At 50.4% G+C, this 12,449-nt stretch overlaps 1 protein-coding gene across 7 annotated transcripts in view; it reads right to left on the reverse strand.

The window, feature by feature from the left end:
- The window catches only part of SEPTIN9 (septin 9), a 992,168-nt gene that overhangs the window by 49,306 nt on the left and 930,413 nt on the right, over nucleotides 1-12,449 (reverse strand). For all 7 annotated transcript variants that reach the window (XM_078654633.1, XM_078654635.1, XM_078654634.1 and 4 more), the window contains 2 exons: nucleotides 6,875-7,069; nucleotides 1,419-1,547 (listed from right to left, as the gene is read on the reverse strand). In XM_078654633.1, coding sequence (XP_078510759.1) covers nucleotides 1,419-1,547; nucleotides 6,875-7,069 — 324 coding nt within the window. The remainder of the gene's footprint in view (nucleotides 1-1,418; nucleotides 1,548-6,874; nucleotides 7,070-12,449) is intronic.

Consider the following 12,449-nt stretch of genomic DNA (forward strand, 5'->3'; position numbering starts at 1 on the left):
GTCCCTCAAGGATCCTCACTGAGCCCCACCCTCCAACGTCTACATGAGCCCCCTCGCGGCCATCGCACGCCAACACAACCTCAACATAATCTCCTACGCCGACGACACCCAGCTGATCCTCTCCCTGACCAACGACCCCGCCACCGCCAGAGCCAACCTGCACGAAGGGATGAGAGAGGTAGCCGAATGGATGTCGACCAGCCGCCTGAAACTGAACTCGGACAAGACGGAGGTCCTCATCCTGGGCTCCTCGCCCTCCGCCTGGAACGACTCCTGGTGGCCCCCCGCCCTGGGCACCGCACCCAAACCGACGGACCACGCACGCAACCTGGGCTTCATCCTGGACTCCTCCCTCTCCATGACCAGACAAGTCAACGCCGTCTCCTCATCTTGCTTCAACATCCTGCGCATGCTACGCAAGATCTTCCGGTGGATCCCCACCGAGACGAGGAAGACGGTAACCCAGGCACTCGTCACCAGCCGACTGGACTACGGCAACGCCCTCTACGCAGGAACCACCGCCAAGCTCCAGAAGAGACTCCAGCGGATCCAGAATGCCTCGGCCAGACTCATCCTCGACATCCCCCGACGCAGCCACATCTCCGGACATCTGAGAGACCTGCACTGGCTCCCGGTCAACAAGAGAATCACCTTCCGTCTCCTCACCCACGCACACAAAGCCCTACACAACCAAGGCCCGAGCTACCTCAACAACCGGATCAACTTCTACACCCCCAAACGCCTCCTCAGATCAACCAACCACGCCCTCGCCGCCGTCCCCCGCGTCCGAAGAGCGACAACAGGAGGAAGGTCCTTCTCCTACCTGGCCGCCAAGACCTGGAACTCACTCCCAACCGACCTGCGCCTGACCCAAGACCACCTCTCCTTCAGGAAGAAGCTCAAGACCTGGCTGTTCGAGCAGTAACGGCACCCCCCCCCCCAAACCAGCGCCTTGAGACCCTACGGGTGAGTAGTGCGCTCTATAAATGACCTGATTGATTGATTGACTTTAGGGTCAACCGAACCACACGAGTGTCCTGGTATCCAGTATCTTAGACCAGTAAGAAATGTTTCTCACTAGATACCACGGGCAAGAATAAGGTAAAGCAATAGCTTTCTTTGTTGCTCATAGGCTTTGACAGCAGCCAATCAAAAGTGGTTCAGCATACCTGAAGCTGGTGAGCATGTGACTAAAGATTAGCTAGCTGGTAATGAAGGAAATCCTGAGGAATTAACAGACAAGGAGTCAAAGGAGATTATTCGGAGGTCTTTACTTTCCAAATCTAGTTCTATAACACCCTATGGGACCAGGCTATAAAGTGTCCTCTGTGTTGTACTAAGGCAGAAACAAACTGGTTATTGTCAAATAAAGCATTGTAAATCCACCGGGAGCCCGATGGGCACGGCACACAACTCACCGTGAGTGACTGTCTTTATTTCGATTGTTTTGGGGATACGCTCCTCTGCCGTTGGTTGCACGGACTTCCGGCTGACTTTGGATTTGAACAGCGTGTTGATGAGTGTAGACTTCCCCAAGCCACTCTGACCTAGAAAAAAAGGACAGGCCAGGTTTGCAAGTGTGGATAAACAGTAACAGATTATTCCTCAATTAATAGCACATCCGGTGAATCCCAATATACTTGTAGGGTCAAGGGCTTTCATGCACGATTTCCTTAGGCTTAGTAGAATCTTAGTATAGCCTTTTCCCTTGTTGTACCCTCCCATGAGGACTGCCACTGTTACATGAGTGGTTACTCTCGATGTTTTAATTACCTACTCAAGCGCTATTTTGTTAATTCCCTGTCCCCTGCCTGCTATTGCAGGAAGGACACGATATCCCAACGCTTTATTTTTTTATTATTTATTAGTTTATTCAGCGTAGCATGCCTCTGCCCGAATAATGGCGGCAGCGATTTTCTTTTGTTCGTTGCAGATCGCCACTCGGCTGCATGCCTTTGTTTCTTTACTTTTCTTACAATTGCATCTTAAGCTAAAGCACAAGTGCTGCGCTTGCTTCAAAATTAAAGAAATAGAACAGCATTTTTTTTGTATCTATTCCTTTACTTTTGAAGCAATTGCAGCACCCGCACTTTACCTTAAGATGTTTAAAGCTAAAGAGCGGGTGCCACAATGGATATGCAATGCAATAGCTCTTGCATAACTGAAAGTTTGAGCTATAAGCGTTTCATTATTATTAGCAACGCCAATAGCTCAAATTTTCAATAATGTGAGACCTATTGCATTGGAAATGCTTATTTTGGCTGGCTTATGTACTAAGCACTATAAGTGTTAAAAAAATATTTTAAAATGCTGCCGTCCAACATTAAGTTGGCATGCATAGTTTGCACACACACAAAAAGTGACCCAACCCAAAAATATATAAAATTATGAAAGAAAAGCAAAAATGGAAGACGGCAAAACTAGCTCAAGCACTAGCTCACTGGGCAGGAAAGCAGGGTGTCCACATGTTGTAACCGAGCAGAAAGTGCTTCGTCTTTTGCTCACAAACCATTGGCCTCGCACTTTAAATCACCCAACGCAGGTCAGTGCACGGGGAATTATTCATCAAATCACTGCACAGTACATACAAAAATATATACTCAGTATTAAGAATAGCTAACCTTCACGCGATGGAGGTCTTTAGGCCATGAGCTCATCCGAGGTGGTTGTAACAACTGAACCTTGAGACAGAAACAACATTGCTGCTCAGCAGTGCTATTTCAAGGGGTGGGCAAAATAGGTGACCACTACCACACTAAGGATCCAAGGGAGACAATCCCAAATGAGAACGTATCACTCCCTATCTATCTATGCATTAAACTCACTAGAGATACGCGCTACTTAGGTTGGGGGTTTCCCTTATTTCTAATAAACAACCCCCAACCTAAGTGGAGCATATCTCTAGTAAGTTCAAAATAGATGACTGCATAGGTTTTTCAAGGGGTGCAAAAAGTGACGCAGTCCAATACACCCAAAGCAGATGGATGGAAACTGACCCAACCCTAGAAAATGCGAGACCTCGACCTTCTCTAGAAGGTTTGTGGTGGGGCTTGGGCTACTTTTAAGGGGTCCTTCAGATTGTTTGGATGGCATTTGTCATAATTTTATAGGCATATTGTAAACCTACAGACCAAACTAGTAGAAGCACTGTAGTTAACGTCCAAGCTGCCATTCCTGCTTTGTCTGAATGCCAACGAAGCTGGACATCATTTGCTGATGGAGACTGGGCACTACTATGCTTGGAAAAATAGTGGCAGGGCCATGGCTTGCTTGGAAATCATGTGGTCATTTTCAGCTCACGCAATGCTTTCTCAGCCTCCAGAACAGCTAAGAAGGCCAAGCAACAGCAAGGTTTGGACAGGGAACACTCCGCAAATAAGATCAGGGCTCTTCATTTCTCGATTAAATAAATCTGCATTTTCCAGCCATGTCAGTGCAACCTGTTGAATAATCCCAAGATATCTCCCTGTGATGGGACGTCAGAGGAACAGTTGTTGTAGTCGATGTGGAAAACCTTCTTTCTTAACAGAGCTTACAGCTGTACAAAGAAATGTAAGATGGGAGACTGCACCAGCGAAAAATTTGTATGTAGTCATGTCACTTACAAAGAACATATCTCGAAGGCCTGACCAACAAGAGTGGAGGATCGCACTTTTCCTTCTGTAAAAAAAAGCACTTAGCAGTAAGACTCTAGCTATGCTGCAAATAGTCTTGCTACACGCTTACTAAAAGCAGGTACAACCTGTGCCACTCAAAGGAGACATCTGGCTTGGCTATCAATCAACCAATACTTGTAAAGTGCGGCTGATCACTCGCGATGGTATCCAGGTGCTGGATTTAGTGGTAAAGCCAGGTCTTGAGTCTCTTCCTGAAGTCTGTCAGCGAGGGTGATGTTCTGAGGTGGAGGGGGAGGGCGTTCCAGGACTGGACGGTGAGGTGGGAGAAAGAGCGGACTCCGCTGTGGCTACGGATACAACTGTCTATTCAAAAAGTACAAGACTGCTGGGATTTCCAGGTAGAGGCACGCATATCGTGTGTACAGGGCACATGGGTGTTAGAACTTCTGGGGCAGGCTTCCTCAATATGGCACGGTAGGTTTGCAAGACTCGCGCTAATTTTGGAGTAAATAAGCTTATAATTGCCACATCTGGAGCACAGCTGACTTCACATCCAAGATGATGGATATACCAACTGAGGAAGGATGCCCTGGAGGCACTGCTGCCAAACGTCAATTTGGTCCTTAATCTTGTGTGGACAATGGCAAGTCAAACTCTCCTGGAATTCTAATAGCTTGGGCTTGCTGGGAAAGTTATTTTTACATTTTTGCAGGCTGATCGACTTCTGCCAACATTCACTACACCCTCACGTTACAGCATTCGTCTTATACAGACATCCAGTAATGCAAGACAGAGACCAGGCAGGACAGTGATATAATCTTGGTTATGGAAAGCTGTTCTCTGGAAAGCCATCTTCCAATCCAATGCAAGGAGGCTATAGAGCTCAGTACTCAAGAACATCTGGTAAATTCCGATCCTGGATGGACCCAGGAGTTCCTGAACAACTCTAGAACTGCCGCTCTCCTCCACAGCTTGCAGCACTAAGATTCAGTCACAAACAAGAGGCAGTGCAGGTGTAGACTTCCAACCCTTCTTACGCTGATCTGTCACAGGTCCTCTTTTAGCGGTGTTGACCCAGTGTCGAAACAAAGTGTGACTGCTGTAAAATGCCAGGGTACAACTGGCATTAGGATAAAAAAATTAATAATTTTCAACACAGAAATCTAGCATTCAATGACCCACTGCCAAATGGATCACAGCGACAAGGCTCCCATCCCCGCCAGGTTCTCTAGAGATATCTTTACCTGCACCACTGGCATAAACCAGACTGCAGCAACACCAGCCTTCCCGCATGGACATGTCGATTCTATTGTTTCTTACTGATGATTCATTTTGCAACAAGGCCTCTCTTGGGACCATGAATTTTGATACAGACTAATTTAAGGGGAGGGGGGGAAGGCATTAGTTCCATGATGCAAAATAGATTGAGAGGCAAGAAAATGTAAACAGGACTTCCATCCCGAGACTGCGGCTAGCCCACAGATATGCCACCATCGCCTTTTGGCTGGGATGCTGCACTTGGCCTTGGTACCTACAGAATGAAACATGTGGTAGGGTGCAGCATACGTCTGAACAAACATTTTGCCTTTTGCGCCACATAAAGAGACCTGTGTGGGCATGTGCGATCCGGTAATGGTAAAATACTTATTTCGCAGGTCAAATAACAGGCATCAACTACAACATGCAGAATCCTTTCTTGCACCAACACTGCGACAACCTTTTTAATCAAACTCCCAGACACAAACAAAGAACAAAAGAATCTCATTGGCAGGAACCGGAGGGGGATATCCATTAGTTTTGTGAATTTGGACCAAGAGGCAATCACTCAGCAGAGGCTGTGGGAAAGGATCGTTTTCTCCTGAGATTAATACTTCCTAAAAGCCACTGTCAACGTGGCCTGGTATTTGCCCATTAGGACTATGTGTACTCAGTGAACACATTAGAGCCATGTGTACACTGTGCACAAAGTCAGCGATTCTAAGCAAGCCGTTGTACCAGCTGGGAGCGAGCTTCAGATCTCCCAGCAGAGTCCAGGGCTAACCCCCAAACTAAGGCGGACGGACCAGGCCAGGAGCGGCTCCGGAGCCAGGGTGTGCCTGCTGGCCACCCACGCTAGGGGGCGCAGTCCAGTCAATCAGGGAATTGTAAGCACGCTACTCACCCGTGAGGGTCTCAAGGTGCTTGGGAGGAGGGGCGGGGGTACACAGAGCACCCGAATATCTGGTGGAAGCAGCTGAAAGACCAGCAGCAGTGTTGGGGTAATTTTGTAAAGGTTTCAAGATTGTGAATCTAGACAGGTCAACATGGTACAAGCATGGAGATCCCGTTGCAGTCTGGATTCTTTGGAGTCTGGATTCAGAAGCAACCAGCACCAAGAGGAGGAGCGGGAGCTAGGTACCGGGGCCGGTTCCTGGATTTGGGAGGCCCTGGGCTGAAAGGGAATGTGGGAGGCCCCTCTAATGTAGATAAGTGGCCCCTTTGCAAGGAGACCATTCACAGACACTGTGGGAGGCCTATTGTCCAGCATTTTGTCGCCCCCCACAGTTTTAACTTTGAGCCCACAAGCATTTCTCACACCTTCAGTCTGATAGGTGTGAGAATTGCTTGTGGGCTAAAAGTTTAAACTATGGGGGCGCCAAAATGATGGACAATGGTCCTCCCACAGTGTCTGTGAATGGGTCTCCTTTCAATTGAAGGGAGCGTCTCCTCCCCTTATGTATCCAGATACCATCCCCGAGAGGCCCGGGGAGGGGGTAGCCCTCCATTTCAAAGAAAGGTGACACCTTTCTTTGAAATGGATCGCCAGGGAACCGACAGGACACATCACCAGTGTGTGGCCCCATGCTGGTAGGCTGAGTGCGGGGGCCCTGGGCAGCTGCCCATGCCTAGCGCCGGCCCTGCTAGAAACACAGGGGATTGCGTGCAAGTAATTTGTGTCACACTGGTGCATGTTTGCGGTAGCACATACTGTTCGGCCACTGGAAGCATGCTCCAAAGCATTACTTGAATCTAGAGTTCAAGAACAATATGCACAGTCCTTGCATAACAAGATCGAACCACATACACTTGCATTCAGGTGCACACACATATTTAGTTGCACACACACGTACATTCAGGCACGGGGCACGCATTAACACACACATTCAGGTGCACACAATCACATTCAGGTGCGCACATTTACACAGCGCGCCTGGTCACCAAACGTCGTATGTGATCTGCTGGCACACGTGCCACCAAGTGACAACTCTGGGACTCACCGACCATCATGATGTTGAGCTCAAAGCCCTGCTTCATGGCTTTCCTCCTCATCTGCTCCAGGATGGCGTCGATGCCCACATACCCGAAATCCGAGATCGGCTTTTCCATGTGGACTGGCGGGGCCTGCTGCCGGAGGGCCAGCTCTCTGGCGGCGTCCGTCATTCTGCCTGTGTAGTTGTGGATGGAGTCCGTGCCTGCGAAGGAGACAAAGAGAACGTCAGGACGCGGGGCCAAAGACGCCATCACACAGACTCAGTGAGCAGAGCAAGCACCAGAGGCGCCGAGGCGATAAACGAGCGGCACAAACTGCAGATTACTCTACAAACAGTGCACGTGGGAGCCGCAGGGGGCAAGGATCCGGCGAGCTGAGAGGTGATTGGACGACGGACTGTCAGACAACCCAGCAGTGCCCATCCAAGCACCTCTGCTCGTGAGTGACAGCTGCGAGCCGATCTATGCAAACACGCTCCCACTTTAAGGCAGTGCGGCCCTCCTCGTCCTCAACTACATACAACAGCAGACGTGCTGTGCAGTGCCTGCCCCAGTGCAGCACAGGTACTGCAGACGTCATGCAGGTACAGTGCAGGCTCCCCCCACTCAGACCAGGCCCTGCACACGCCCTTCACTACATAGGACAAGGACAAATGTGAAAACATCCACCACTTGGACAAGATACAACGCCGCCGTGCCAGCGATCACCCATAAGCTGCAAGACGCCTTGTAAGATGCCTCCAACACACGAGCGGTGCAGTCCAGGCGGGGCCTGCGTGACACCGCACACTCGCCATGCAGCCGGCTCAAAGAAAACCTGGAAGGGGCCGCATTACTGGGAGGGGGGGGGGGGGGGGCAAGTACCTCACCACGGGATCTCAGGCACCCCCAGCGCCGCTCCCCGCTCTGCACATTAGGGGGAGGTTCGTTCAGGTGGTTCCCCCGCCCGACACTCCCTGCGCAGCTGTCAGCGGGGCTGGCACCCGGCATCCCGCCCCAGCTACTGTTTCCAACACATGACACTTCTGTGTACAGGTAAACAGCTGCACGTGCGCCCTGTGATGAGCTGCGCTGCAACACCTCTTGCCCCCTTACCAGACGCGAGTCACGCTGGGCACAGGCCTCGTGCCTACACGGCGAGCCGGCCGGGCATGGCCATAGTCCAGCCTCGTTTTAAGACTTTTTATGGGGCCCTGTTCGAAACATTTTATTGCCCTCTTTCTGCCTAGACCCCATGATGTCGAACAACATTAACTCATACGTTTAAGAAGAAATAGATTGACGTTACGAAATTAATTCATGTCCCCATGGGGGGGGGGGGGGGGGGCATCTGCCCAAAAGCTCAGACGAGGAAGGATGCAACATCTCCACAGCCGCATACTCTCAGCCCTACAACTACCTTTTGGACTCTGCTTCAATAAGGTCCGTCAGTACCAGCTTCGGAGTAATTACTGGCAGCGAGACCCCCCTCCCACTACACCAGTGATAGCTACCGCAATCCACACATGACCCGTTTCGGGCTAGAGTTGTAACACCCGGAAGGCACCAAGGCTCAGGAACCCACTTTAATGCTCCACCCGAATTACCGAATTACTGAAGTCTCACCCAAACCCCCAGCAACACTTGGCCTCTCACCCCATCAGGCACAGCAAGTGTTTGCAAGGCCCAGGTCGATAAACGCAGCACCTGGAGCTCCCCACCGTTATTAGCCATGTTAGATTCCTCCCTTGTTAACCCAAAAATAAGACGATGTCACATTCATTTATAGAACTTGAAGCAAGACCAAGGGGCCCAGGGAATAATGACCCACCCTTTCCTCCCAGAAGGGCCCCGTGTCACTGCTGCTTTTCCAGTAGAACTTGCTGGCAGTCCGTGCTAGCGTTCAAAGGACTTTAGCGTCTAACTACATAAAAGTGAATTTTCAAAAACAGAAAAAACGCTCCAGCCATGAACTTCAGGAAGATGCAAAGCCGGGCGCGTCACAGATGTCACCCAGTAGTAAATATGTGCTCTTTTGGGCAGTAATTACATCATCTCAGACCAGTGATTACGCAGCATTTCTCTTTAAAGTTATGGCTCGCATCATGTTCAGCCTTTCATTACAGGCCAATTTTGTGTCTCACAGAGTACATTTCACATTTTTGTTGGAGAATTTATGTCCCTCGCCTATGGAAGCCACTTTTGAAAGTGTTCAAGTGGAGCCAGTGCCTACAGACTGGCCTCCGCCCGACACAGGAGGCATTTCTGACACAAACAATCTGAACAAGCATTGGCAAAGCCAACAAGTATCACCTTTGCAAACTACTGTCTTTGCCAATTGTGCGTAGAGATTATGTTCAACATAGCCTGGGGGGGGGGGGGGGGGGGGGAGGGGGGAGCATATGACGCAGCTAGCCAGGCCATTTCGCAGGCGTGTGCACACCTACAACATAAAATGGACCCTTTCTTCAATAAAGAGAATAATAAATGCAAAAGTTTTCAGTTTCTTCTTCAGCAGGTGAGGGGCACTGGTGTGGCGAAGCACAACACATGGAGAGAACTCAATCTGAAGCGCGGGGGTGGGCAAACGGGCAAGAGACGGAGCCTTGGGGGGGAGGGTGGAGCATATGACGCAGCTAGCCAGGCCATTTTGCAGGCGAGTGCACACCTACAAAATAAAATGGACCCTTTCTTCAATAAAGAGAAAAATAAATGCAAAAGTTTTCAGTTTCTTCTTCAGCAGGTGAGGGGCACTGGTGTGGCGAAGCACAACACATGGAGAGAACTCAATCTGAGGCGCGGGGGTGGGCAAACGGGCAAGAGACGGAGCAAAATGGAACTAGGTAGACAGGCAGATGGACAACAAAGCAAGGAGGAGGCGGGGAGCGCATGGGGCAAGAGACAGCAATATGGAGTGTGGCAAAGAGTGGATGAGAAGTACACGCGCAAGAATGCCGGAAGACGTGCACTCTTGTGGACTGCTTAATCAAACTGGAAATAAGCATTGGCAAAGCCAATAGGTCTCCCCTTTGGAAATTACTAGAAATTGCCAATGATTTTTAATCATGCCGCACAGCTACATGGCTAAAGAACTTAAGTAAAAAGATTTAAAACACACCGGTCACATTATATAGGCATGCAACCACCAAAGTTGGATGAATAACAAAAACAGGGGAACTCTTTTTTTTAGCAGCTGGGAAGCAACAGAGGGTGTGGGTGAGGGGCAACATGGAGGACGAAGGGGGGGGGGGAAGAAATCAGACCGCACGCAGGCGAGGAAACAACATGTGCATGTTGGTGAAAAGCACATAGCTAAAAGAGGAACCTGGAGCGCAGCAGGGTGAGGGGAGACTACATATAGAATACAGCTGGAAAACACATGCACTCAGTGTTTAAATAAAAAAGTCTCATGTCTGAAAAAGCGAGGTGTGGAAGGACAACAAATGTGTTCATGCTCCAGGGGAGGACAAACAAGATTACTAAGGAAAGCACAGAGAAGCAATGTATAAGAAGCAAGTAAATGATTGACAATGACGTAAGCCAATAGCATGTACAGACAGGAGTTAAGCTCACTTTAAGCAACAATATGTCTTGCAATGGACAATACATGCAGTGTTTTAGGAGAGACCGTTAAAAGTAGTGCCTGAAAGCTGAGCAGTGCAAGAAAACAAGTTATGCAGATGTGCTCTAGGGGAGGGACAAACAAGAAGAGGAAGCGGAGTCCACACAAGCTAATGAACAAGAAGCAAGCAAATGAGTGTGACAAAGCCAACCAATGCAAAGCAATGGGTGGGCTCTAAACCCACTGTAAGCACACTCTAGGGGCCTCCTTATGATTCTGGCAGTCCAAGGACCACCAGAACTCACAAGGCGGCAGTCCAGCCACCGCTGCACCAGCGGTCTGACCGCCCCCATTAGAAGTAGGGCAATCCGACTGCACCGATGCAGCTGTAAGAGAAGCGCTTGCACGGCGGTCAGTGCCTCAGTATTATGCTGGCTGTGCCGCTGCGGTACTGCCATGCAAATTACGAGATTCTGGACCGCCAGCGATGTCATGGTGGCCTTTCCTCCATCAAAGGCTGGCGGTCCTGAAACAAAGGGGGCCCTACAGGGCTGCCAGTTGCCCATGTGCATCGGGATGTATACAGGGGGGCACAACCTGCGCCCCCTGCATGCATGCACCCCAGTTCCTGCACGGCGTGTACTATAGAGTCCATGCCTTGCAGGAACTATTTGGCATTCCCACTGCAGTTCCCGTTTTCAGAGGCAGTGCTGTGGGACCGCCAAAAAATCCCACCAGACGAGAGGAAACTCGTAATCTGACGGGCGGTGGGTACATCGGTCTGGCGGAGTGGGCAGCTTGCCTGGTGGCCCACTTCCGCTCCCCCAAACTCGTAATTAGGCGGGCCCTAGCTTTTTGTGCCAAGAGACCAAAAACCCTTTTTAGCCAGAGCGGTGTGTTCAGTACCTGCTGGCCACTGAGGGGGATCGATGCCCACCGCAAAATAATGGTTTTGAAATTCAGTAGTTCACCTCCTTCTGGGATCGACAGAGAATCCTCGCGTTACTGTGAAGCTCCGAACCTGTGACTACACGGGTCAGGTTGTGCATGTGATCGAAGTCAGAACAACAGTGCAGCGCCCTCCGGCGGAAAGGCCATCTGTGGCGGGGGCCGACATGATTAACACTTTAAAGGGCCCCGAATCCCAAACCGCCAACAGGGGTATTTAAGGGAAACGCGAGCTTGACCCCAAAAACGGCTTACAACGAGAACGGTCGGTTTTAATTGGGATCTGCTCAGCCTCGAGCACTTAAAGACGCCAGGCCGAGGAGAGCCGCGGGGGGCGGATTACAGATCCAGAGAGAGTGAGACACATGGATGACACCTGCGGCCTCAGGGCCGGACGCGCGACCTTCTGTGCCTTTAATGGAGAGGGAGCGTGGGGTGAACGTGAAACTACGGAACCTGCAGTAAGAGCCCCTCTCCAACAACAAAACAAAAAAATCTGCCCGCAGGGTTCTATCCAGATATGTCTCGAGGGATGGGCAAAGCGCGCAGCTTTCCTGGGAAAGTGACTCAACTTATTCCGCGGTTTCTGAGAATGTAAATATATCCATCTCATTAATTGTTTTGCAGGCTCCGATTAGTGGCAAATGATTAATAACATTAAAACGTTCACTCGTACAAGCTGGGTCCCGAAAATATGTCCTGTGTGGGACACCCTAAAAACAATAGGATGAAACTGCCTCCATCATACACTAATCCCACCCCCACCGTCGTCAAGCTCCCCAAGTGAGCGGCTCTGCTCTCAAAGCCTTCATATTTCCCTATGCCTCCTCATTTTCTGGGGTCGCACCCTCCCCGCGTCTAAAGAAATCGCTTACTCTGCGCCCTCTCCATTCTCTCGGGGGTCAAAATCTTCCCAGAAGAGCCCCTCTACCTGCCCCCGCCCAAAGACACTCTTACCCCGAGCGCCCTCCCACGCTAACCCCGCTGCGATCACGACCCACGGAGGCCGCGTCCTACTCACGGTCCCTCTCCCGCGGGAAACCGCACCTAGTGAGCACCAAACACACCCGGAGGAGGCTGAACACATCCCCGAA

This window comes from Lissotriton helveticus, chromosome 7 (genome assembly GCF_964261635.1).
Source record: "Lissotriton helveticus chromosome 7, aLisHel1.1, whole genome shotgun sequence".
Taxonomy (NCBI): domain Eukaryota; kingdom Metazoa; phylum Chordata; class Amphibia; order Caudata; family Salamandridae; genus Lissotriton; species Lissotriton helveticus.